The 27,416-nt window shown below is 38.7% G+C and overlaps 1 protein-coding gene across 10 annotated transcripts in view; it reads right to left on the minus strand.

Moving 5' to 3' along the window:
• PTK2 (protein tyrosine kinase 2) overlaps window positions 1-27,416 on the minus strand; it is a 189,474-nt gene that overhangs the window by 15,800 nt on the left and 146,258 nt on the right. For 7 of the 10 annotated variants that reach the window (XM_085053659.1, XM_085053658.1, XM_085053655.1 and 4 more), the window contains 13 exons: window positions 25,482-25,538; window positions 24,108-24,128; window positions 22,955-23,052; window positions 20,234-20,318; window positions 17,349-17,449; window positions 15,963-16,078; window positions 15,041-15,141; window positions 14,072-14,161; window positions 12,595-12,799; window positions 6,399-6,510; window positions 3,881-3,967; window positions 2,581-2,718; window positions 1,155-1,286 (listed from right to left, as the gene is read on the minus strand). In XM_085053659.1, coding sequence (XP_084909785.1) covers window positions 1,155-1,286; window positions 2,581-2,718; window positions 3,881-3,967; window positions 6,399-6,510; window positions 12,595-12,799; window positions 14,072-14,161; window positions 15,041-15,141; window positions 15,963-16,078; window positions 17,349-17,449; window positions 20,234-20,318; window positions 22,955-23,052; window positions 24,108-24,128; window positions 25,482-25,538 — 1,343 coding nt within the window. The remainder of the gene's footprint in view (window positions 1-1,154; window positions 1,287-2,580; window positions 2,719-3,880; window positions 3,968-6,398; window positions 6,511-12,594; window positions 12,800-14,071; window positions 14,162-15,040; window positions 15,142-15,962; window positions 16,079-17,348; window positions 17,450-20,233; window positions 20,319-22,954; window positions 23,053-24,107; window positions 24,129-25,481; window positions 25,539-27,416) is intronic. The other 3 variants (XM_085053650.1, XM_085053653.1, XM_085053654.1) reach the window with 1 other exon arrangement.

Below are 27,416 nucleotides of genomic sequence, written 5' to 3' on the forward strand. Positions count from 1 at the left end.
CTTACAGTAAAACTAACACAAAATGGAAACACAGAAAATCTCTTCCAAACAGATGCTATGATTGTGCTACAGATAAAACAAAAATCAGCAAGTTCCTCCTCAACATCAATTTGGGGGATGATAAACAGCCTAATGGTCCAGACACTGAATCAACAAAGACTACAAATAATCATTGTTTATTCTGCAGAAAAAAATCAGAAAGTTTTCTGCAGAAAGTTCCCACACAACCTCTTGCCACCATCTGCAGTGTCAGTAAGCACTTTAATTCCACAAAAAGTTCTTGACCATATTTAACGTTTTAACCATCAGTGGGATGAGTTTGACCTCCTGGGTTGTGTAGGTCACAAGCAACTGATGCCACACAAGACTGGAAAAGTTAATGCCTAAATTAGGGAAGAAATTTTCCTTTCCCTTCCCTGTCTTCAGACAAAGAACAGTGGTTTGTTTACTGTTATCCCAATGGGAAACTGCAAATTCCCAAGCGGACTTAGAAGGAAATCAGTTTCAATACCCATTAATCAAAAGTAACTTCTTAGCTCAGGCACAATTTAACACACAACCTGAATTCTAACAACTGGAAAGCCAGAGCTGAACCAAAAACCCAGTGGCAGTGACATCAAGGAGCCATGGAATTGCAGAGAAACAGCATCAGAAGGTCCCATTACCACTGATTTCTTCTTCCTGCTCCTGGTGAGGTTCAGGAGTTTTCCCCTCCTGACAGACTATTCTTTTATATTATTTCTTCCCATTAAACATGTGCCATTATCCCTCCAGTGCAAGACTGGTTACAGCTCTGAGCACAGCCAGGGCCCTTAGATGGCTGATGGTTACACCTTTTTTGGGGGGTAGAGTACACACAGACCCATCTCCTTAAGAACAAACAGGCAACCTCCAGATCAGCACAGAATTACACCCACAACTTCCCAACTGAATAAAATGAGATTCACCAAAAACCACAGTTGTTCAAGATATCTGAAATACAGGACTCACTACCTGAACACTCATTTTAAAACCCGTTTCCAAACCCACTTTTTGGTAGCGACCCCTTTGTCCAGTAAATTTTCACATTTCACAGAAATGACCAGTTCTAGCCAGCTGCAATACAAAACCAAAAATCAGGGGGAATTAAGAAGCACTGAGAAACAAAGAATTACCAGGAATCGTTCTTCTTTCTCAAGCCAGCGCTGATCTTCCTCCATCTCCTGCTGCTGTCGTATCAACCTCTCCTCCATGAGGTGTGTGGGGAGAACCTGGCTCATCCCTCGGATGTCCAAAGTGCCTGAATCCTACAAGCCACAGGAAGTTTATTCAGTCTCACAATTTAAAATTTGTACAAACAGATGCAAGAACTTAGAGATTATAAAAGAAAATATTTTTAGATGCCAATTCTCAGCAGCAGTCGAGCGGAGTTTCTTCAGCTCCTCAAAAACTGAAGCAGAGCAGCAGAAGAAACTCTTTCCAACTCCAAACTTTTTATCTGCCTTCCTCTTAGTCACTGCAACCAAGAGAGATTTGAAAGATTCTGTTCTGTTTTTCAGCAATGTTGTCACTTCCTGTATTGCACTTCGTTTAAGTTGGACAACAAAACCAGAATTATCAATTTTGTTTTCTTGGTCTTGGGCAATAATGTAACCATCTAGTTGTTAAAAGCTGCAAGAGATATTTTTTTAAATCAAAACAAATATAACATTCAGTGTTAGCCAACATTTGCAAAGCATGTCACAAAAATATTTTTTAATGAATTTTTGACCAAGTATTTATGCCTGTCTTAAGCTTACAAATACTCCACATACCATACCCCAACGCTGTCTGGATATCATTAGGAAATAGTGTATAAATCAGTATTTTTTAAAAACACCAAGAGAAATTTGGTAACAAACTCAGCTTTTGGTATCAAACAAGTCTCAGCTATCACTTAAATGTTTATCAGGAATATACGGAATAGAGCTGGTTAGAAAAAACATTTTTAAGACAGAGGCTGCACAAACTGAATCTTTGTGGAAGGAAAAAAATGGAATAAAAAAGTGTACAACAGTGGAGAACAGAAAAAAAAAGACAGAAGGTTAAAGGGGGAATAATTTGATGTTCCTCAGCAGTTCAGTGCAACCATGACAGGCTGAAGAGCACCCAGAAGGAATTCAACTCAGGAACTGCCTTTCAGATCATTTAATCTTCTCTTCTGGGTAAGTGACAGAGAAGCCTCAACCCTTCAGCTGTGCTGGGTATCTCCCACGAGAGGTATTTTTACAGGAGTGTTCCCAACTCTATAAACAGCACTAAGTTCCAGTAAAGCCATCTCTGAAACAAACACCAAATATTTGCTATCACTCAGTTAAGATAAGCAGTAACAACTTCATCAAGAATTTGTGAGAAGGTACACCTCATGCCCAGCCTCACATAGACAGGATTTGTTTAAAAAACAATTCAGTCCTGACTCCCAGCCCACTGCAGTGAGGTGATTTTAAAAAGCACTAGAAAAACTCAGTTTTCCTATAACAGATCTACCTAAATAATAGAAGTAATATTATTTATAATGATAGAAAGTGTATTTAACCATACAGATGTGTCAGATCACCATACCTCCATGTTTGGTTGCCACACTGATATTTCCTGAGACCGATGGTTCCAGGAATCTGCTTGATCCAAGAGAGAAGCCTGCCCAGGATAAATGCTGCCTGCCATAGCTGGTATCCCATGAGAACCAGGGTAGCCAGACACCTTTAGGGGACAAAAAACCCCACACAGGCAAAAACAAAGGGGAAAACAGAGGTATTAGTAAGACCTGTGCTTCCCCATAATGAAAATATCCCCTCCAAGATAACAAACATGAAAAGTGCAGAAATGACTCAAGCAGTCACTAAGAGGAAGAAGGGGAAGCAACATCAGAAGAAGGAAGCTGAGCCAAAATATGACACCTCTTTTTTAAGTCTTTGAGGCGCCTATCATAACTACTTCAGAATAACAGTAACAGCACAGAAATACAACTTTCGAGGATAACTGTTTTATGGTGCCTATCAAACCAGCAGCATCTGAATGTGCTCTAACCTCTTCAGTCAAGAAGATCAAAGTCCTCTGAGGACAAAACTAAATCCACAGATACAAATATAAGAGCTACACAGGCAGAGCTCATGTTCCAGTTAATAGGAGCCTGCAAACATCACCCTACAGAGCCCCATAAAAATGTACCCCCTGCTGTATGTTACAGGCTTAAGTCTTGAGCAGCAGCATGTAATTAGTGTGCTGAGCTGAGAGGCCTGGGAACTTCTCCACAGGAAAATCCAAGTAGTTTTAATGAGCCTCAAGTACTTATTAAATCAATGAAAACCTCCCTCTCTTCATGGAAAAAATCCCCTTGACTGAGACAGCTGTATATGGCTGTAGCCTTGAACAAACCTAAAATTGCTCAAAGGCCTTCAGTGACAAAGTTTTGTTCTGAATTTCTTCAGCAGTTTTAGGAAGAAAAGCAAAACCTGTGAGTATACAACGTGGTAGAGCTAAAGGCAGCAACTATGAGGACACAGAGAATAAAATACCAGTGACCCCAAAGAAAGGTCTCCAGTTAATGGCATTTTATAAAGCAAGTGATTTCATAGCTCAGCACAATTGTTAACATGAACACCACATTCCTTCAATAAATATGGAAATGTTTCAGTGCAGTTTTAGGAATCTGAGCACCACATCAGATGTGGAAATATTTGCCATCTGGTGTAAACCTACCAGGCTCAGTTTGGGCTTTTTTTTCTATGTAAAACAAAACCCATTGAACAGAACTGAATTAAAATAAACCATGTAAGAAGTTCATCAATCCCCCCAGCTGCAACTAACATAGGAAAGCCACATTTGAAAAAAAAAAATCCATGCACAGTATTAAATGTAATACCTGGTAATGATTTGGCTGTACCATATGCTGTGGACTTGGATAAAACCCCTCACTGGATCTGGGACTGGGGTAACCAGGTCTACTGGGCTGTAAACATAAAGGAATCTTTAGAATCATTGAATACACACAACTAAAACCAGAAAATTATGTTTCAGTGAGACAAACATTTACAGATGGTAATCACAAAGGCAAACTTAAAAAAAAACCAATACCAAACAAATTTTTTATAACTACAGATACTTTTAAAAAATAATTAGGTTTTCCTCCACTTTTGTTTGGCAATGGATGAAGCTGAATTGTTTGCTCAGTAGGTCAATAAAAAATGCCTGCTCTGTGAATTCTTTGTGTTTATTTAATTGCTTGCACTGAATGACCTGCTCTGTGCTGTTTAATTCTAGGGAGAACATCATCTAAGAACATAATTCTTCAATCAAATTTCCAGGTGCAATACAGCCTTGTTTCCAATTTTTACTGTTAATTTGGTGCTTCAGTCAGAATAATACAAACCAAACTGATTTGTTTGCATGGCTATTTCCATGTGACATTCTGAGGTATAAAGTTAGTTCTGATAATTAACTTCTGTGTGACTAATTGCCTCAACACAGAAAGTGCTTCTGATTATGCTCTGAACCTCCAAAGGTATATTTGAGGGTTTCTTTTTGATAATGAATAGCATTGCTGGGGAGGAGAAAAATCAGCCAAAGAGGGGAAAAAACCCTCAAACTTCATCATTGTGCAAAGGGTTCCTTCAGTCCTTCTGGCAGTTAAAGGTGACCACATTTCTTTGAGGTTGCAGAATTTTATGAAGATTTTATGAAAGAAGTCATTCCCATTCAGGACTAGGATGTTTTCTGTCTTAGGTTTCTAATGAAAATATCACTTTAAGATACAAGTAATTTCACAGTATAGATTCTGAGAGCTGGGGATTATTCGAGGATGTGCAGAAGTTTAAGGCTGTAAATAATATGGAGTTTAAAACTTGTAACAATCTGAAACTTTTATTAAAAATTGTCATAAAAACAATAATAATCAGCTGTCATCATTAGAAAATTAGATAATAATTCAAGAGACATTTTAAACCTCCTATCTACAAAATTCAACTTGTTCCAATGCCATTATTATGCACATCCATATTTTACCCAAAAGTAATGTATAAAAAAACCCTAACCAACAACTGCATCACATGTACAGTGAGGACACAGTGAGCCCCTCAGAACAGATTATCTCCAGTGGCAGAATTAACAGCAGACCTAACACACCTTTGGTCAACTCTTTCAGTTCACACATCACACACAAAGGTGCTCACTTCAAATATAGTGTAGCTCACATATTATATTGGTAAAAGGTACTTATTCTATTTGGATGAGCCCCAAGGCTTCAAGACTAAACAAACTCTTCTAAAAATGCTGTAATAATTAAGTAGCATGTTGGTCTAATTTATGCAGTTTATCTGCTTCTGTAACTTGGAACACTGTCTGTTTAGATAAACACCAAATCCTGATGACTAAACAGGTTGATGTGCTGTTTGCTGCTTTTAACTCTGAAATAAAAGCAGAAATTCTACTGCCCTTATATCCTGCCTGCCATCTAATGCAGAACTGAGCTCAGAAATCTGACCTATCAGGCAACAACCTGGAAATAGAGAGAAAAAAACCCCAAAACTCCCAAATACACACAACCCCCCCCCCCAACCAAAACAAAACGAAACAAAACCAACCAAAAAGAAAAAGCTGCCTGTCTATGAGTGTTGGGGAATGTGTGCAGCACAAGGTGCCACACGAGTACTCCTGGAGTTATTAGCAGCTCCAGAGGCTGGGTATAACAGCTCCAGGAATTCACTACAAGCTATCAGGACACAGACAATTCGGTGGGGAATGCACAAAAATGAAATTCTTTAAAACACAGGCTTGAACTTTCAAGTAACAACTTGCAAAAATAACTCTGAGGGGAAGCAGAGAAGCCACTGAGAGAGGAGAGAGCTCAGCAACTGGTGAGGCTGGACTCCCACAGCTGCAGAACACATCAGTGACATCCAAACAGGACAGAAATGAAAATGAAGTGGAAACTAAACCACGTACGTTTCTTGGAAACAAACCCCTAATTTTCTGTCCAGAAGAAGGAAAATGCAATTAGCTGATTCCTGTCCTGTCACTAATGTGTTATAAATAAACTTCACGCTGGCCTGAGAGCTCATTAGCCAACGATTCACAGGAGTGCTACAAGAAAAAAGGAATAAGGAAAGGCCAGGAAATGATTTTGTGGCAACTATGGGTGTCTTTTACAAGTTAAAGAAGAAACAGAAAATCTTTAATGCAGTATCATAGCATGGATCAGTTCTAACCACAGTTCAAGCAGAGCTGGGTCATTTCAGGCAAGGATTCCCAGATGGGGACAGAACTAGCCAGAATGCTGTGATTTGAACCAACCCATCAGGAGAGGCTTTGAAGAAATAAACTGAATAAAAAGAGTTTTTTTGATTTTTTTTTTCAAAAGGCACGTAATATGCAATCTTAGCTACCTTGGGAGGAGCTTCATCTGATCCTCCTGAGTCCCAGGATACTGTGACTTGTCGCCTGGATTCCATTCTCATTCGTTCTTCTTGCTGCAGCTTTTCTTCCTCCAGTATTGTACTAAGGGAAACATATTGCAATTAAGTAAAACTCCAGTTCAGCGACTAACAAACATCTCTCCACAGCTCTTGCATTTTTCAGACTAATAAACACTACGTAACTTGAAGTGCCGTAAAATCACTGAAAACCAAATATCTTTTACATACACTGGTGTTGTTTCTGAAAACCAGTATCAGGAAGAAATATTTCTGTAGGATTACCAGGGTGCTTTTAACAACAAAGACAGCATCAATTTTTAAGAAAGCCGTGGTTGATCTTGTGCACAATTTTTTTTGCATAACAGTTCTTTTTATGTGCAATTACACAGAGAAGTCCTCAAAGACAATCAATCAAGCACTTACTTGCATGAAAGCTTAATCTTCACAAGAAAATATTCTACTGAACTGCTGCAAAGGTTCAAAACAAACTGGAAATGTTCTTTACTGAAACTCGAGAGCTTCAGATCACTGGGATTTTTTTCCCCCTTTTTAAAAGAAAGCAGTCAAAAATACTTCTACAGCTTTTACGTTTTAGCCTAACCAGGAACACATTGAGCAAAGCAATTTAGCAAAACAGAAAGATCTGACAGTATTCACTCAGCTTCTAAGCATTCAGGTCAAAAGGCTGCATTTTCACAAAGTACAAGACAGTAGTAAAACCAGTTTGCTACTTACCACTGTTCTGACTATTAAAAAGCCTGTTTGAAGCTGAACGTGCTCCTGCTGCCCCCACAGCCAGCCTCCTCCCAGCTCTGCTATGTGGCTTATTAATGTTGGATATTTGCCATTTGAAAAATACTCAGAATGAAGCTTTGAAAGAGGGAGCTGCCAATTCCTTGGAGCTGCACGCTACGCGGACAGTCTGGAGATGTGAGCAGGGCAGATTATTTCCATATCGCTCTCCCCAGGGAAAAGACAGTCCTGTGAAGGAGCTAGTCCAGCTTCTTTATCACTCAGGAGTTTCCAGAAACAAAGCTAAATCCTGAGTTTATAATCTCCTGTTCAGTCTGCTAAACAACCACCCAGAATTACTCATTCAGGGGATGAGATCAACTCCAGCAATCTATTCTCATCGTGGAACTTTACTGCTTATTTCAAGAATAAATTCCTGCTGGAGATGAGAACTTTGCTTCTCCTTACTCAGCCAAAAAAACCCCAAACTATGCCACTTCTAAAAAGCAGAGAAGTCGTCTTGTCTCACTGCAGCTAAATCAAGTTTATAACTATTGCTGCAATTTCAATCCATCACTACTGAAGCAACACAAGAATGTGGAACAAAAGCAAAATCAGACAAGTTATTTGCAAAAGTCACCCTGCTAGAACTACCATGGAAACACAGCTATAGCCCAAATGGGGGAATAAAGAGAGAAGCCTTCTATTTTACCTCTCTCTTCCTTCAGAATGAGGAAGATGCAAGATTTCCTACTTGAACTCATGAAGAACTAACAAAAAACCTGCTTTAAAGCTATGTCACACTTTAGGTATCCAGCCTAAGTTTTTATGTAGCATAAGAAAGCAGCCAGCATGCATGCACAGCCATGAACCATGATTATCATCTTCCAAGACAGACATCAGGATTAAAAAACAAACAAACAAAAAAAGAAGACAAAACCAATTTGCCCAGATTAATGAATGAAAAATGAATAAATGATAGATTTTTAACCAAGCTGTTGATACAGCAGTTGCATTAATCTGAGCTAAAAAATAGAACAGAGTTGGCTGGTAGCAGCTGGCTAAATTTAGAGATGGCTTATTGACAATTTGGGGCCATGTGTGGAATTTGTCACAGCACAGTCCTGGTTTTCCATAAAGAGGAATGAAACCTCAATACCTCTCTCTGCCTTGCTATCAAAGCCATTGTATCTGTGGTGCCCCAGTATTCAATGCCATCAGCTTTTATCACCAGAAATGACAAATTTCTATTAAAATTCCTCCTTTTTCCTACCACAGGCTCAGCTATTTTGCCTTACAACTGCAATTCATCCTCCCCTGCTCTCCCCACTGCCCATGCCATCAGGAGGTTCTCTCCCAGCAGCCCAGAGCAGCCTGGTCACACTCTGCTGGGCTGCAGCAGCATCTGTACTTGGATGCCCTTGATTCTGCTGACAAGAATATAAAATAGAAATGCCTCAGAGAAGCACTACTTGAAAAAGCCACAAAGAATATAAATGACTCACAGAAAGGTCTTTGTTTTCACAAAGGAAGACCGGTCTGGGGATGAAGTAAGAGTGTGCCAAGAGATATTTTTGACGTTTCCTCAGTGCAGCTGCTCAAGTTCTCTGAACAGTTTATTAGGATTTGCAGAAGGTCAGGAGAAGTCAGATCTAGGCATATTTTCCCAAACTGTACATATTTTTAGAAACAAAGAGGAGCATGCAGAGAATTCTATCCCTATGGTTCCCTCAGCAAACCTTGAGGCAGCACAGACAAACTTAACTCAGCTTCTCAGCGAGGTGAAGGCTCATGAAATATCTCAACAATTACAAGTCTGCGTAATTGATAAACTTATTTAATTTACAAGGAACCTTTTACTGAAATTGGCCTGTGACGGTGAAAAGGAAACATTTATGGGGACTTTCAGTGTAGGAATATTTAAAATACTGAGCTGTATCCTCATACTCAAAAAGGCACAGCAGCACCAGTGTCTCCTGCTACATTGAGTGCTGAACCACAGCAAGAAGCTTCTTTCTCTCTGCCACCAGAAATGCAAAGCTGGATGCAGATGAACATATTTGCACACATTGTTCTAATATGAAAGCACTTTTATATGGATTATAAAATGGTCACAGTCAAAGAACAAAAGAGTAACGAAGCATTTTGCAGCCTCCATCATGTATTTCAAGTATGTGTTATAGTATTTTTTGTCAGAATGCCATAAAAGGACTCAAACTGCCCTCATCAGTTTTCTTTCATTTGTAAGCCACGATTCAGGGTGGACATCAAATGCAGTGACAAAAAGGCTCAAGTCCAGTTCTCATCAGTTAATTATCTCACTGTTGTCATAAAACCAGACTTCAAAAGCATAGAATCTGTCTCTTTTTCCACCCCTCATTCATTTTGGAGCTGTATTCAATGTGACCTGCAGGCCCAGGATGCCAGTGGGGTCAAGCACTCTGTTAAAACCTGTGACCAACAACGGGCCACAGGGACACTCTCACCTCTGCAATGACACAACTGCTGCCTGTTTTGCTATTTGTAGCAGAGAGGGTTAGTGAGAGGTACTTCAAACAAATTTGTTCCATGATACAATGAAAAATGTAATGGAATTACATTAATTTGAAAGCTTCAAATTAAAATCCTTTTACATTATTTACCATGTAGTGCAAGACAAAAAAATCTCTTCTACACAAAATCAACAAGGCACCATACGCTTCCAAATTAAAAATATCCTATATTCTAATTCTGACCAAGTCAGAATTGCAGGAGTAGCAGGGTAGCACCTCACTGCCCTGACCTAATCTGACTTTTAACCCCCCTCCACCACTTGAGAAAGGGACTTGGAATGTGAGGATAAATTACATTTGGAAATCCACAATCCACCCATTTGTTTCTGTGTTTGCTGGGAAGACTGACTCAACCACATCCACTTCAGACAGATCAAATGCTATAAAATTACTACCCTAATAACAGCCCTTAAATTCGTATGTAACAACAAATAACAGTACATAAATTGTGCAGAAATCAGCACCTTTGCCTTGCACAATCAGCTGCAAATCCAGTTTGTGCAAAGCAGCTGTTACTATGAAACGGGAAAAGCATCAAATAACACAGAGCATGTAAAATGCTTATGCTCCCATCAGTGCTATTCCAGATGCAGAAGATTTTTCCCAAAACCATGGAGTTTTTTTCATTAAACCAGAGAAGAATGAATGCTGAAGTGCTGTATCTGGCTCCAAGCAAACATCCAGGGTGCTCTCAGCTTAAAGAGACTACCCTGGACACGATCCAGACTGAGCAGCAGCAACACCACAGGGAAAGGCCACCAGGGAAATGGCTTGTTTTTGCAAGTTCATGGGAATTTGAGTTTTGAAACCTGATCTTCCCTAGCTGCCTGAGACTGCCTCAGCACCAGGGAATTGGCAACCTTTCCAGCAACAGGCTCACTCTGTCTGCAGCAGTGCTAAGCAGCCCTAAGGACAACCACACAGCCTAGCTTTGGGAGATAAAGGTCACCGGTTTGGAGTGGCAGAAAACTCCCTGCTTTGGTGGGAACAGAGTAAAAACTGGGTTTTAGGGTTGCAGTGGCCCGGGAGAGAGGCTGCCCTCTAAACAATGCTTCAAATCTCCCAGCATGACCAGAGGAGCAAAAACCCCTCCACACTGGGTGCATTTTTCACCTAGAATGAGATGGAAAGGGTGCCCGGAGCTCTCAAGTCCAAATCTCCTGGTGAAGCTGAGCTCCATGCACAGCAAGGACCAGCTGCTCTGAGCCTTTTCCAATCACAATTTGAAAGTCTGCCAGCATGGAAATTCCAGAGTCTTTCTGGGTGACCTGCTTCAGAGCTCACCCACGCACACTGGGAAACATTTTGATGTGTAACCAACCAGACCCTGCCTTGCTGCAGTGCTGGTTCTGAGCAGAGCCAAGCTCTTGGGCACACTCTGGATTTACTCATCCTCCTTCCTCCCTGCTGAGATATTCTTCCTGCTTGGGGTTACACACCACAGCCACCTTCCAATCACATTTTTTAGCGCTTCATTCTCATCTGTGCCAACCAGCTTTAAGTTATCAGTACAACCTGGCTGCAAATTGTCAATCATCCTGTACTTCCAGAGTCAAAAAAAAAAATAAAGAGAAAAAGCAAGTGGATTGCCAATTTCCACCTATTAGCCAAATCACACAACTGTGCCACATCTTTTCCTTGCAATCCCTACCCAGCCCTGCCATTCCTTCCTTCATGTTAACTCCACACAGTCAAGAGGATGGAAAGTTATCCGTAAGAAGGACTAAGTCTTCCCTAAGTTCTGCAAATGATGAATCTACACAGGAGCTCCCAGGGTAACAGATAGTGCAACTGGATGAAATTTTAAGAAATAGTCAAGAACTTTAGCATCTCCATACAGCAGCTCTGAAACAGCATCATAATTATATTCAAATTGTCTTGCATTTTAACCACCAGTGAATTATCTTGAACTATGAACATTCAGTGACAGCAAAACATGATACTATAAAAATAAAACATGCCACAAAGCACAACTTTAAAACAAAACCTTAAGTAAAACCGAAGAATTTAGCAATCAATTATAAGAATTCCCAGTGTGGACTGACAGTGTGCAAAACCTATGTGTCACTCAAAGCTTGTATTGACTTATACAAAACAATGAGCACTCAGGAAATCCAAAAGTCACAACATTTGTGACCCAATTTGGTCACAAATATCGAATATCTGCACATTATCTCAGTGATGTTTCAAAGTTTAAATATCCCCCCCACTTTGGGGCTGGTGAGGTGATACAGACACTGGAATATATTCTTGCAGAATAAACTAAGGTGTGAATTTAGACTGGTCTCCAAGGTGTGTGCTCACATTCATTCCAAGATAAACACAAGGAATTTGTGTCTATAGTCTATATCCTGATTTACAAAGGGTAAAGGAATTTCTATCTATGATGCTGCATTTACTGCAGGCTCTGCAATTGCCCTGTGACAGCTTTGCCTGTGCAACTACTGTGCTACATGTGATGAAAATAACTTCCAACATCACTCACCTGATGCTTCACTTATTTAAGATACATCTCTACCCCAGAAGCCCACGGCATCTTTGTTTAGATAATCACTCTGAATTCCTTCTACCTCCCTCCCTAAGGATTGTAGCTAAAATTATAAACAAATTGCTAGTAAAACGTGGAGTTTTTCTTGAGAGAGAAAGGAGATGATTCATATTTCCAGTTATTTGAATTTATTGCCTAATCTCATTTTCTCTACCAGATAAGGCCCAGTTTTCCAAAAGACCCAACATCCAACAACAACCTGGCCTTCTGAAGATAAAAACTCAAGTACACTGTGCCTCTCATTTTCCACAGCACAAAAACACTGTAACAGCAGACAAAGAGCAAATAAGCATTTCTGAACAAAGGAAATGACCTCTCAGAAGTCAAACCCTACCTGAGTTGTGCTTTAAGTTCAGTAAACCTGGGTCTCCTGCTGGGGTCGTAGGCCCAGCACTTGGTCATAAGGCTGTAGAGGGTGGGAGGGCAGTTTGGAGGCATTGGGAGCCGCTCACCGTTCTCAATCCGCCCAATCACATCATTGTTCTTCACTCCCTGGAAGGGCTTTACCCCGTGCATGAGGATCTCCCACATACACACACCTGAGGACACACACAGAAACACGTTTTCTGCACTCTGAGCAAACAGTGAGACCTGTTCAAAGAGAAACAAACCCCAGCTTTGTATTAATAATGCATTTTTTTTCTAAAATATGTAGCTAGGGAATCGGTTTGGACTTACCTGCTGGCAGGAAAGGAGTGACTGCAGCACAGACAGCCTCACCTCCTGATGAGGCAGAGTGACCCACAGCTGGCTCACCCAGCCTTCTACCTACCCTAAATCAGTGCTTGCTCATATTCAAATCTCCTCTCTTACGAGGTAGAATGTGTTTGCTTTTCTCTCTGACTCCTTCCAACTGGCTTGTTTCGACACGTAGAGTCTATTTTCACTTTAGGGTGTTTTAGTGTTTGGCATTGATCCAAATTTTTTGTGCTGAAAATGTAATAAATCAGTTTCTACTGAAACTGCACTAAAAGCACAAAGGGAAAACATCGTCTGTCAGTTTAGGATTGGCCAAAATGTTCCATAGGCTTCATTTTTCTAACTCTGACTGCACTAGAGTTTTCATCAAACTACTACAAACCCTTCACTTAAAAACATTCAAATTTTAATTTGTAAGGAGGGTGAACTCTTACTTGACTGTCCTGCTCTTATTCCAAGTCTCATCACTTTTGTTCCCTAACACACCTTGGGATCTATCTGTCCAGCCAGCAGTCAGCACCAGTTTGAGCACAGGTCATCAGATTCACATAAAATATTGTATATTTAGGAAAAAAGATGAAGGTTTCAGGATATGTCCATTCACCGTTATATTTAATCAGCTTCTGGTTGTATTTTGTAGGAGGCCAGGAGCTTTAAAAGACAAGTTAGGTGCAAATCTAGCATTAAGGATCTGGAAATTTGGTATCTCATAGGATAATCTGCACATTAAGCAAGGAAATGTGTATCAACATAAAAAGTCAAAATATAACAGAGAAACAGCAAATGACAATGGTATGACAGAGAAAAAGAACCAAACCAAAACCAAAATCATCAGACAAAAATCATCTCTGTTGTAACTATGAGCTAATTTCCTTGTACCTTCATTTCTGTCAGCTTCTTACTAGAGGTAAAAAGGCACATGAAAAATCAGGCTTATTGAGCAGGAAAGAAAAATACAGAGGTGGAAAACATGCTGGGAAAAACTGGATTTTCAGAATCTACAGTAAAAACTGTAACAAGTATACAGAAATTATTCATTTATAGCAGTTAAAATGAAAGATGGTCTTCTCCAAAAGGACAAAAAGAACTTTCCCCATTTGGTGTTCACTTACCAAACATCCACACATCACTAGCTGAGGTAAACCGTCGGAAATTGATTGACTCTGGAGCCATCCACTTGATGGGCAATTTTCCTTTGGAAGCTACAGGGAAGGCAAGACAAGGCAGGCTGTTATCCACACTACACAGCCCAAAAACAGATTCTGTTCCCAGTGAAATAATTCATAGGCAAAACCCATCTCCAGTGAAACACTTCAAATATCAATATATAAGGTTGTTTGGCTTTACATAAAATGGAGAAATGAACAAACAAAACTCAAAATAATACTAACAATCCCACAAAACTCCCAATGAAGACTCCAGTAACAAACCCCAAAACACACCAAGAAATTATCATGTCAAAATAATTTCCCCTCTCAGCAATTAAAAAGATAAAATATAGCTCAGTGAAATGAGAAAAATGAAATGAGGAAACATAACGGAGTGTAAGGGGACAGATAGTGGGTACTTTAAAATATATGAAACCAGAAATATATTGAAAATGAGATGTATGAGCACATGGTTTAATAACATACACCAACTTTGGAATGCTACTGTTTGGTACCCAACACGCAATCTCTATTCTCCTGCTGCATTTCCATCAAGCACTGCAGGACATCTCTGAACTGCTGGAGACACCAAAGCTCAGTGTTCCATCCAAAATAGGGCAAAATAGGCTTCAAAGATACTTCTGTAGTGAATCTCCCAAGCCCAGTGACATCTGAAGTATGCAGCATACAATGACAGCACAAACTCGACATTTATCTCTACCTACATGTGAATTTGCTACGTTTTGCAACTTAAACAACACCTTGTGATCCTCCTTAAGCACACACAGGAATTTACTGTCATTATTAAACTGCTGAATAAGTTACATTTTTATACAAATACAACAGCTAGACCAAAGAAATCTGGTTAGTTCCTCAATACTGTGAGAAGCAGTTGTGTTCTCACTGCAACAAGGATCCAGAGGGTCAACTCACCTTTGTAGTAAGTACTGTCTTCCATGTATCGAGATAAACCAAAGTCACCCAATTTCACACAGTCAGTGGTAGATACCAGCACGTTTCTAGCAGCAATATCCCTGCCAAACAGAGCAGACAGTATTTACAGTCATTTAAAAACATAAATTGGTGAAGTATCACCAGAAGGAAGTTCAGCTCCTCCCCTGCAAAGGTAAGGAACTGGTTTAAGATCTCAGTCCTGTATGAGGTTTCCTAATAAGGAGCTCAAGGTCTCACTGTAGAGAACAACAAGGTTCCCCCTCAGCCTCTTTTGCTTCCCCATTTTTATTTAAAATGTTTTAATATAGCTATGTATATATGCATAGCTGTTACTTTATATGCACGTTTGCATATGTATTTTCTTCACACATACACACAATTCAATAGTAAATATTTAAACACAAACAAATACCTTAAGTTCATAATCAATTGCACTTAAGTCACTGGAGTGCTGTGAACTCTTAATTGCATAAAATAAGAGAATGTAGCCAGTCTCTTGTCCCTAGAAACTCATATTCAGATTCAAGGGAATAAAATTCAAAACACGCCGTGAAGGAAATTTAGGTTCATTTTCTGGTTAAGCAAGTACTTGTATTTTATAAATATTTTATTTCCCCTCTTCTTTACTTAAGAAGCCATCTGCCCTTGTTTTGCTTTTCTATTTTTGAAAGATTACAGTTGACTCACAGCTTGAAAAAATACTGTAACCACAAAGCAACAACCGAAAACAATTCCGATGAGAATCCAGCACCAGCTCCAAGTCAATCCAGGAGTGAACCAGCAGGTGTCACCCTTGAAAAGGGTGTCATTTTGGTGGAAGCCTCTGCAAAAATGACACTCCCTAGAATTTTAAGCAGTTATGTAGAAAAATAGGTACAGGTACCAGAGTATGAAATCTTACCTATGTACAAATCTTTTGCTCTCTAAGTAGGCGAGTGCTGTGCTGAGCTGGTAAGCGTAGAGGATCAGAGAGGCCAGGTCCAAGCTGTACTTCCTTACTTGCAAAAATGACCTCAACTTTTTGCACCAAGGAGGAAAAAACATAGAAAAAAAAATTAGGATAAAAAAATGACAAAGTTGAAAAAGGCATTTTTCAAACTGTAAAGATTATGTGAGTATCAATGGGCATGACTTCCTTCCCTTAAAGGCTGGATGAGGAAAAGAAAAACATTTCCCATGAAGAATTGTGACTCTGCAAGTAGAATTCAAGCAGTTTTTCTACATGGGAACTGTCAAACTAACAAAAATGTAGTAATTTTGTGCCTTCCTTTTGAAAAGCATCTGCTGTTGCTGTTTCAGAGTGAAGCACTCCTGGACTGTTTGTTTTTTCTACCCCCTGAGTGCAGCCCTCATTTGTGGTCTACATAACTTCAGAACTAAACAACACCTGGCCAATCCAAACATAGATTGATCAATATTGTTTTAGAGGCTTTAATTTTAATCTACATGTGCTAAAACAACTGTATTTAGCTCAGAGTAGCCAATATCAGTAAAAAATATCTGTAAGCTATATTCCCAGAATAAGGCAGGCAGGACCTACTGGAAGGTGGCATTAGGGTGTCCTTATACATCAAAACAAGGCTTTGAAAAATGATTTAGGCCCTGGAAAGGATTCCTGTAATTTTTGGGCAGAAAATGACTTCTCCACTACAGGTTTTTCTATCCACCTATTTTTTTTTGAAAATATATTGCAATTTCATAATTGCAATGATAATCACAAAATGCTGTATGAAATATCACTGCAGCTCACATTTTCAAACATGTTGATCAAAGAAAACTAATAGATTATAAAAGTGAGATCTAGTTTTCTTTAAAGCATTCATCCAAAAAGCATAATAATGAGGGAAGTCATCTTATCTAGGGCCTCTGCTGCAGATATTCTGCAGAAAAAAAACAAAACAATGTAAGAAATTCAATGCTTCAAGGGAAAACGCAGCATTACTCAGGAAGAATAAGAGATGTACAATTTCACTTCTAGAAGGTATGTTTGCAAATGCTCTTTAAATGATTATCACATTATCATCATCTTGACAGAGGTTGTGCTCTCACTCTGGAACTGCAATTGAATGCTCTGAAAACTCTGACTAAATCACTCTGGAATGAGGTGATGCAGTTCCCCCGGTGGAGGAGAAGGTCAAAAGCTGCCACTCCTGTTTCTGAGTCCACAACTCTGCAAAGGAGTATGATATCATGCTAGATAGCATGTGTTAGCATTGTGAAGTGTTTTTTCAGCCTTTTCTGTGAGCTAAAAGAGAGCAGAGCAGAGCTCCATGAAGATTTTTCATACCTCTCCAAGCGTACAGAGCTCCATGATTATCCAGACTGGGTTTTCTGTAATGACTCCAATGAGCTTCACAATGTGAGGGTGATCAAACTGACGCATTGTTACTGAAAGGAAATAAAAGAATTCAGTGTGTTACATAAACCTTTTTATAAAACAAAAATAAAGCTGTTGGATAAGAAGCATTAGACCATGACCAGAAAATAGAATCACAGAACTTGAAACAACTGTTGCAAGCAGTAATGCCTGGTCATTCCAGGAGCTGTGGGCAGTAGGAAACACTGACTGCTTGAGCTGCGCTGTTCTCCACTCACAAAAATGCAAACTGCTGTGGAAGGTGGCAGGCAGGTGAGGCTCTGGCTCTCAGCCCTGGATCTGGCTATGAACATAACCTAAGTTAATAAAATAACCTGTCAAACCACTGCCTTTCAACTGGAAGAGGAGGTAGGAAAAAAACACTCTATAATTCAATTACTGGGGGGAAAAAAAGTCTGCCAGTTTATGACAAAAATTTTATTTCATCATTACATCATGTTATTTCCCATGGAGTTAATTTCAGTCTCAGCAGTGCAGTCACAGGATGTTTTATGCAGTGTGACATATGAATCACACAATCACAGAATAGTTTGGGCTGGAAACGACCATCAAGATCAAACAGCTCCTATCTCCTTGCCCTGGGCAGAGTCACCTTCCAGCTTGCTTGCTCAGAGCTCCATCCAGCCTGAACCTGAACACCTCCAGGGATGGGGCAGCCACAGCTTCTCTGGGCACCCTGTGCCAGTACCTCACCACCCTCCAGAATTTCTTCCTAAAAACCTAATTTAACCTGCACTCTTTCAAGTAAATCCATCACCCTTTGTCCTATCCCTGCCTTCCCTGATGAACACTCCCTCCCCATCTTTCCTGCAGGCATCCTTCAGGCACTGGAAGGTGCTCCAAGTCTCCCCAGAGCCTTCCCTTCTGCAGGTTGAACAACCCCAACTCTCCCGGCCTGGCTCCACAGCAGAGCTGCTCCATCCCCTGGAACATCTCAGGGTTTCCTTTGGACTGACTCCAGCAGCTCCAGGTACTTCCTGTGCTGGAGACTCCAGGGCTGGATGCAGCTCTGCAGGTGGATTCTCACCAGAGAGGAGCAGAGTCTCTTCCAACAGAAGCATGGCAAAAACATCCTTAATACATTCTTGACAAACTTTCTTAATTTGACCCTCCAGTCGCATCTCTTCTCCACTTGCAGTTTGGAGTGCAAGAAGAAACAGAGTAATTCCCAAACTGCCAAGTCTGCTTCAGTCTGCCTCAAGTTAGGCAAGAATAAAATCCATTATCTTCTGCTTCAAACTAACCACAAGCTAAAACCAGGAGGTGTTTCTGGATTTCTGGTCTGATAAGCTCTGAATTCTACTTCCACACATGGGTACACAGCAACCCCAACAAAAATCCTTGGACAATCCTGTTTATACGACCGAAAGTTGTAATAGTTTAATAACACATCTTTCTGCAAAGGAACTCCATGGGCAAACTTAAGATAATATATTTGTTAAAATATTAATGTTATGAATAATACAGGGAAAAATGCAATAAAGCAGACATCCCTTTCATTGACATAGCTTAAAACATTAATAAAAAGGAATAAATAACATGATGAAATGTCATAGGGGCAGTAACAGCTGCTACATCTTTTCAGCATTGAAAACTCTACCACAGGCAAACCTCAAAATATCTTGATGTTCCTAATATTAAAATATTAGGAAATAAATGTATTAATTCAGTGAAGTAACGAAGTGTTCTGAGTGAGTTTGCAATCTGAACACAAGACAAAGGCAACAGATGGGAATCAGAATGAAAAAGAGGAAGCAGAAATGGCAAAACTATTAAATCAGAACTGAAAAGCACTGTTTATGTGTCAATTACAGTGGCATTTCCTAATCTGTCAAACTTGAAGCATAATAAGGAGCATTCAATGAGCAATTATTTTCTACAGTGCCAGGAGACAGCAGCCTACCTGTGACTGCTGAAGTATTACTGTAAGCAATGATATTTACTGTTCCAACAGATAGAAAAGCAAAGGGAAGAATTACAGTAATTTACAAAAAAATCTGACATTCAAAAATAAGAATCCATTAGCTATGAACAGAGATCTTTTGAATGTTGAAAAAAATAACTGAATAAAGAAATAGTGAAGAAAACATACTGTAACATCTGACCATAACCACTTACTTTATTGATAAAATACAATACCTCTACAACTTTTATAGCTATACAATAACAGAGGATAATAAGCAAAAATTAAGGCCTAAGTGCCATATCTTAATTTGCTTGCAAAACCAAGCAATAGAGGAATCACTAACTTTAATATCCTTACAGAAGTTTTGTGCTCCTATTCACATCAACCAACAAAAAGCCTTCCTCCACACATGAAATGTATTATTTGGGGAATGCAATATTTGTGAGCAATTATTTAGAAAAATGGTCTACTTTATCATAATTTTAATTCTAAATTTTCAAAGCAGATCACTCTTAGACACAACATTTCTAGCAAATACATGTTGACCTTCTAAAGCAGTACACTGGAGAAAGTGCTGTGCTTTTTAACTCATTAAGGAGAAAGAAGGAAATACAGGATCACATCTAATGCTCCAAAACTTGTTCTAAAGCGCTACAGGTGTCAGACATCACCACTCAATCTGGAAAATCAAAGAACATATCCAACCATATACATGGGCAATGCAAGGATGTAAAGCAGTCCCTTGGCACATATTGCAAGACAGGAAAAAGTCAAGCTATATGTTAATAAAATATTTACAATAGTATAAGAAGTTTCTGGCACAGGGGGACACAGTCTTTGCAAGGAGCAGTTACAGAAGTGATCCCCAAAAAAGTTGTTTAATACTCACAGGCTTCTTGTAAGAATTTTTCTCTAACGCTGTCTGAAGTGCAGTTTTTACATGTTTTGATTGCAACAGCCATAGCTGGATTTTCCTGAAAGACATTATTGAGAAATAGCTGAAATACAACCCACAAAACACAGCCCACCAAAAGCTGTCCCTTAAAATCCTAGCAAAACTACTTTGGAAAAAAATACTATTAAATAAAATACCTTTAGTTGAGAAATTACATGTTGAAAGCTTTGGTGTTAAAATACCATTATAATCAAGACACGTTGTATACAACATTTACATCTAATGTGTCTTGGAAATATTTAATCTGTTTTAAACCATGTTAAATTGTGCAAAAAATGTGACGATAGACGGTAAGTTTAACTGAATAGTACTGTAAACTTTTTGTGTTATTGAGGATGGTAAACTCTTGATAATATTTAGCAAAAACAGATGAAAAGAAGAAATATATCACTAAAAACCACACTTGGCTTATACAAGCAAGAAATCCAGAAAGCCAAATGAAGGACTTTTTGTAGCTCTCACAGAGGAAAGACTGGCTGCAATTGTGAACTCAAAGTACAAAGGAAATAAAACCAAAGATTTTTACATATTATCTTCATAATCAGTTAGATCAAGGCTTTAAAACCAAGTAAAACAGGACATCATGTATTGAAAATCAAATGGACTTTCCCATCTGATTTATCACCCTCTGAATACTGAAAAATGAGAAGTTCTTGATGGGCTGAAAGCAGCTGAAATACTTTAAAATTAAGCTTCTCCATTAGGTATGGGTTTGTTCAAGGACTTGTATGTCCTCCTTTTAAATGGGAAAGTGGGAATTATCAATTGTTTAATGGTTTAAATAAAAAACCTTTATTCAAAAGGCTATAGCATTGATGAATATCCTCCTCCAATTTTTAAGGCCAGTAGGAGATGAAGATTCAGTTATGTTCTATGTCTGCCCATGCTTGCTCTATTTTAAATCTATTTACAGACAAACATTACCAGAATTAGAATAGTATTTATATTTTGCAGGCTAAAATGTCTTATTTTCAAAGTTGCTCTCAGCAGAAATCTTCAAGTTGACTTTGCAGGAAAGTATTGACTAAATCCTTTTCTCACACATCAAATGCCCATAAACTGACTAAAAAAAATTGATGGTAAATCATGACTTTATTCCCTTAAGAAACCAGGACTGAACAATCAGCCCAGGGATGAGACCTCTGGATTCCTGCCAGACCCATTCCTCTCCTGGTGTTACCCATCAAGGTTTTGAAATATCCTTTAACCATCAGGAGCTTCAAAAGGAAGAATATCAGTGTCTGAAACCAGCAAAGACATTCTGCAGAATAAATGCTGGGAAAGGCTTGATATTGGGGTTTTGTTGATCTTTTCGTTTTGGATAAAGAGAAAAACCACTGAGGATGTATCAGACTGGCCACATTTTCTGTACTGAGCACGAAATGGCATTTTAAGTGACACTTTGGGATTAATTCCACAGCCAATCAGCCATTAAAGATAATCTTAGTGGGATTGCTTACAGCTGAGCAATAGGATCCTCTATCATACACTCATTTTCCATTCAGTATCCTACAGATGCAGCCTGGCTGTGATCCTTCAGGAACACCTGGCAGAATGCAGCATTCCAGGAGAGGTGGATGCTGCACAGCCACTAGAATAAGGACTTTACAAGTGCAATGAACAGGGATAAATGGAAGTTTTAAGATTCAGATTTGAGCTAGCAGAACAAGAGGCAAGGAATATTCCTTATATATCTGCACTCAAGCTGAATATATACATAGAAACAGTTCCATGTTATTTGAACTAATCTTACATCCATTGTAAGATTTCTTCCCAGAGTGTAAGTTACACCCATGACTAGAACATTAAAATTTAATGACATCACTGTTCTGTTTCACCTTCACATATTCCAGTGTCTTAAATACAGTAAATTCTTCTTAATAAAAGAAATCAGCAGGTTGTTGTTTAAAAATCTCAATACAGGATGCCTGAGTCCCTAAGAAAAGGATCTTATATTAGTTTTACAGAACTCTAGATTCATCCACCATGCCCCAAGTGCAGTGAAACATCACTCCTTGGTACTCCTGTTGACTTGGACAGAATTAAATGAAAAATAAGACTCACCCTCCATCCTCTAGGCAAAGTATATCAGATGTGCTTTTTAAATAGGGGTATCAGAACAGAGTTCAAACTTGTCTGAAACAGAATTTTTTCCTTACTTTATTTACTTAAATACCACAAGAATGATATAACCTATTGAAAATTCTAACAATTTCTTCCAATGTGAAATGAATCTTCACTTTACAACTGCATATTTATTTTACTATAAGCTTGACATTTGTTAAAATTTAACTGTTTTCTGCACCTTTCTCTTGCCTTTTTACAAAAACTTCTAGATTTATTTAAACTGAAGTCTTAATCTTTCTAGAAAAACTAGTAAGCACAAGCGTAAATTACACAAGTCCTGCCAACCTCCCTGGCTTCACTGAGGTGACTCTTGTGGATTGGGATTTTGCTGGATCAGTGTCCAAGTGTTTTGTATTTTATTTCAGGAAAACATAGTAACTTTTTAAAAGAGAGACAGTCAGATCACTGGAGCAAATTTTTATTTGTTCTGGAAGACTCAGACCAAGACCCCTTAAGGAATACACTAATTTTTTTTCATCTAGAGAAGCTTCATTGTGTGTTTATTTTTGTTTGAGAAGCGAGGCTTACCGGGCTCATGTAAACTCCTTGGTGCACATCTCCAAACTGTCCTTCCCCAATGCAGCGCCCCAGCTCAATCCTCTCCCTCTGAATCTCATAATCTCTGGCTACAAGAATATAATGCACTTAAAACGTTAAGTTTCTGCTGAAGGGCAGAGAAATAATCCACAAGACACAAAACTCCAAGTAAGTCACTCAAATGTCTCACATATGAATAACTAAGATTAACATTTGCTGCACACCAACCTCTAGAGATGCTGCACACACACAGTGGAGACCTCTCAAACCTCTTCAGTGTTTGAACCAAAGCAATGGGGAAGGAATGGTGAAATTTGAATTGTTAAATTAACTATGCACTTATTTCAGTGCCATAAACACAATTAAACCCTTTTTAATTACAGCTGGTAAAAGACAAAGCACACAAACAATTTAGGGCAACACCAATGATGTTAAACACAGCCTCAGCACACATCCTTTGGCGTGTTTTAAGAGAACTCCACTGGGTGGTATTTTAGATTTTGGAACCATCAAAAGAGCCTGGAGAACTTTTAAAGAGGTAACTGCGAGAAAAAAATACAGGAATAAGAGCATGGCAAATAAAGGTAAAATGAAAGAGCAAAATTTTGAGTGCACTACATCTCTGCCAGTGTGAAACTGAAGTAAAATTGAGATGTTTGGTGGCCTTATGCAATTTTGTTAACATCACGGTTTAATAGGCTGAGAATATTACTGATAAAAATGGCTCAGTACTTCAGCAAAACATTTAATCAATTGCAATTGAATGATTTCATTTGCAATTTAATTTCTAGCAGACATGGAAAAAAATTTCAGGAATAGCAGAAAAGCATGCACAGTATATGTTTTCACCTCTTTGTCTTATTCAGAGAAAAAATATAACCAACCAGCTTAGAACTTCATAACCTTGACTTTGACATCATTAACACTACAGAAGTAATGTCATCTAGAGCTGGCTAACAAGGTGATAAATGCCTTTTTCATCTCTGTTTTTAAGTACTGCGTTTTCCTCTTTAAAATCCCAAAGCTAACTGGTTTAACTATAAATAAATAATGTTTATTAAATGAAAGTGAATAGTAAGCTTAAAAATTCCACATCATTCCAAACTGCAAGCATACAGGGATGGGTAAAAGGGTCTCCTGTTACCTTCATCTATTCCATAGCTTTCTGCAGTGCAATTAAGAGAAAAATCAAATGCTTACTTAGAGCTTCTTAAAATCAAAACAGGACAAACAATTTTTAACATTAAAAAGAAAGAGAAAGAAATATACTGATGCAATTTTAAGTTTACATTAGCAGAAGTCACAGGTCTGTTCTGGTGATCTTTACTGACTCAGTCCTTTGGGAGCTGAACACTTGAGTCCCCTTCAATCCAGCAAAGCACTTAGTGAATTTCCTTCCACAGCCCATCTCATGGGTTTTTTTGCATTGAAGCCATATTCAAGTGTTCAGCACATCCAATGCTGGGCCCACAATTAATTACTTCCATGAGCATTTAAATAAAAAGGATTGGGGGGGGAAATAAATTACACAAAGTTAATCTGTTAACAAAAATTAAGGATAAAATTTATGACACAATGTCTTGATCCTGAAACTATGTTAATAGAAATCATGTAATGACTTACTGCAAGACATTAAAACGCTCTGTTTATTTCTGGAAAACATATATTCTTGCTTTTCAAATACTGATGTTCAAATATATATGTTTTACAAAACATATATTCTTGCTTTTCAAAGATTTTCCACAGTAGTGGAAACGATGCTGTGAACACTGACGTGATCATGAAACATTCTGCCCCATGGTGAGCTCAGAAATCTATGCAAGTTCATTCAGCAGAATGTGATCCCAGCTCAGCACCATCCTCCCCTCTCACACTGACCAAACCTGGTGATTTTGGCAGGATTCTGCATCAATGGATTGTCTGCTTCCAGAGAAATCCTTGGTTGCCCAAATGCAACTGGAATTTCTCAGATGCAGCTTTTAAAATCAGAATATTGGATTTTCACATTAAATGAATTGGCACTGACAGTTCAAGATTATATTGTAATTCAAACAGGCTGTAACACAAAATATTTGTGCTGGCTACAACATCACTGTTTTTACTTCAAAGATGAAGACTCAGCAGAACTTTGAATTTTTATTTTTGTTCCTGAAGTCTTTCATCTTTCACAAAATTGCATGCGGTACAGCTGAGTTTTCCCCTCTCATGGAACTGGAGAGCACCAGTCTGTCACACAGCAAGGTGAGACACAGTCAGACAGCAATACAAAGAGCTTCCCCAATTGTTTGCTCTTATCTCAGAGATCTTATCCAATCTTTAAGAGTTGTGTTCAGCACCACAATAAAAAAAAAATCTACATTTTGAGATACAGAAAAGAATTTCACTGTGAAATCACAGATAGCAGGAAACCAGAATGTTTTCTTTGCACATTTATTAAATCAGGCTGAAATATTTCAGTCCCTGCTAAACCAAAGAAGCTTTTGGATAGAAAAGTTCTCAAGTTAACCACAGCACTTACTTGAGGGCATTGTGTAAGTGTCTTCTTCATCTATAATCTCTGCATAGTCATCAGTCTCTGCAAAGGGAGGAATTGAAGAGTTTCGGGAAAAGCAGATGAAAACAATTCTCCAGAACAACATCTCCAATATATCAAGGCTGAGATGTCCCAACCCCCAAGTTCAGCAATGCTGGGCTGCATTTAACACAGCATGAATAAAACTTGCTCATGCATAATTCATGGTATGATAATGACCCCAGTGCCAATTGTATTACATCACATAGATGCACTCAACAAAGAAGAAAAGGAAGATTCATTTGTATTCCAAAAAGTTCAGGTTTTGCAATTGGGACCCATCTAAACTGTTGATATAAATTCTTTTTAACAGCAAATTCCATTGCAGTAAGGAAAAAAAATTATTAATGAGTTAAATGGCTTTACCATCAATAAAGTGTGAATAATAGTTTGCTATTTTTTATGTCACACAGGCAGAAGACACCAATGATGTTCCAGGGCAGCATCCACCTACTGTCAGTGTGGCCAGGTGAGTTATTTACCACAGAGTCTTCTAGAGCACAAAGACCTTTTAAAGCCAAAGCCTCACCCCCATTTTCGCATTAGTCTCAATTTTCCTTGTTTAGTGGAAATTCACCACTAGTTTTGCTGTCAAGAATCAAGATTTCATGGACAGGTTTTGGAAACAACCTCCCAAAATTTCCAGAAAAATGACAGTGCATTTCTTCCTTTGTTTAAAGGTTGCAACTTTTACATCATCTGTTCTCAAGATGGTTTAAATGGTGTCAAGTCATTTCAGAAGGTTCTTCCCTTGCTTTAAAGAACTTCCAGTGTGTGTAGATCATTTCCTAAAGGTCACATCAATTCCTCCAGGGATTTTAAAGCCAGTCCACAACTGCGGGTTCATTATTTTTTTTACTTCAAGTCTGTCAAATTTCACTCACCAACTTCAAATGCAAAGAGAGGTTCTCAAAACTGAGTCATTTCAAACCCAGTTTTCATGGCAGATTTCAGGTGATCACACACTGGAAAGCCTCTGGAAGCCACAATTTCCTCCCCCTTTTCCCCATCTGCCCTGGAGCATTTGGATACAACCCTAGAGCTCCCTGGAATCATTTCTAGAGCCATGGCTTGGGCTGGGACAAAGTCACAGTGAGAGTGGCAAGGAGGATGGGATGATCCCTCAGCAGAAGCCAAGCCTGAAACCAGAGCAAGGCTCATCAATATTGCACACACAGATAAGCAAGAGGCTTAGTTTTCAGGCAAACTTAATATTCAACAATTAGGAAACTACAGGTTGCCTATTAACCTTTTAAGGTCAACACACTTCAGGGAGTATGTGTAATTTTGTGATCCTAGTTTCTTACTACTTAAATAAAACAAAAGCTTTTTTTTTTCTTTTTGTATTGCTGTAGGTATATGCCAGGTGTTGTAAAAGGTGAATCGGGAAATTCCACATTATTTAAATTTTTGCTAGGCAATTTCTAATTAGGACATAGCAAAATACAGTCACCTAATGAAAAGGCAATAAATTGTAAGGACAGTGCACAATTCTGAACAGGCAGCACACTCCAGAGGCACTTATGTGTTTTCTTTTTTCTTCGCTACATTATAAACTAATGTTTTCGTAGAAAATAAGCCTCCGTTTGATTCCAAAAAGAAGCTTTAAAAAAAAATCCCCAACATGATGGGGATAAATCACTCTGTTTCCTTCCAATATTGTGATAGGATTTTGTTGAGGGTATCAGAAAGTTCTTCCCCTGTTTGAAAAAATGGACTGGATGAAAGACACTGTAAACATATTTAAGAATAATTTTAAAGTTTGGAAACCAGAACTGGTGCCACTTAAAAAACCCCAAATACTTGTCACACTAATTTAGGGAACAGTGCTTACAGAATGTGATCAATAGCAGGGCTTGTTCATCTCTCTATTTTAAATTA

The sequence above is a fragment of the Lichenostomus cassidix genome, chromosome 2 (assembly GCF_008360975.1).
Source record: "Lichenostomus cassidix isolate B80296 chromosome 2, HeHo_3.0, whole genome shotgun sequence".
In the NCBI taxonomy this organism is placed as follows: domain Eukaryota; kingdom Metazoa; phylum Chordata; class Aves; order Passeriformes; family Meliphagidae; genus Lichenostomus; species Lichenostomus cassidix.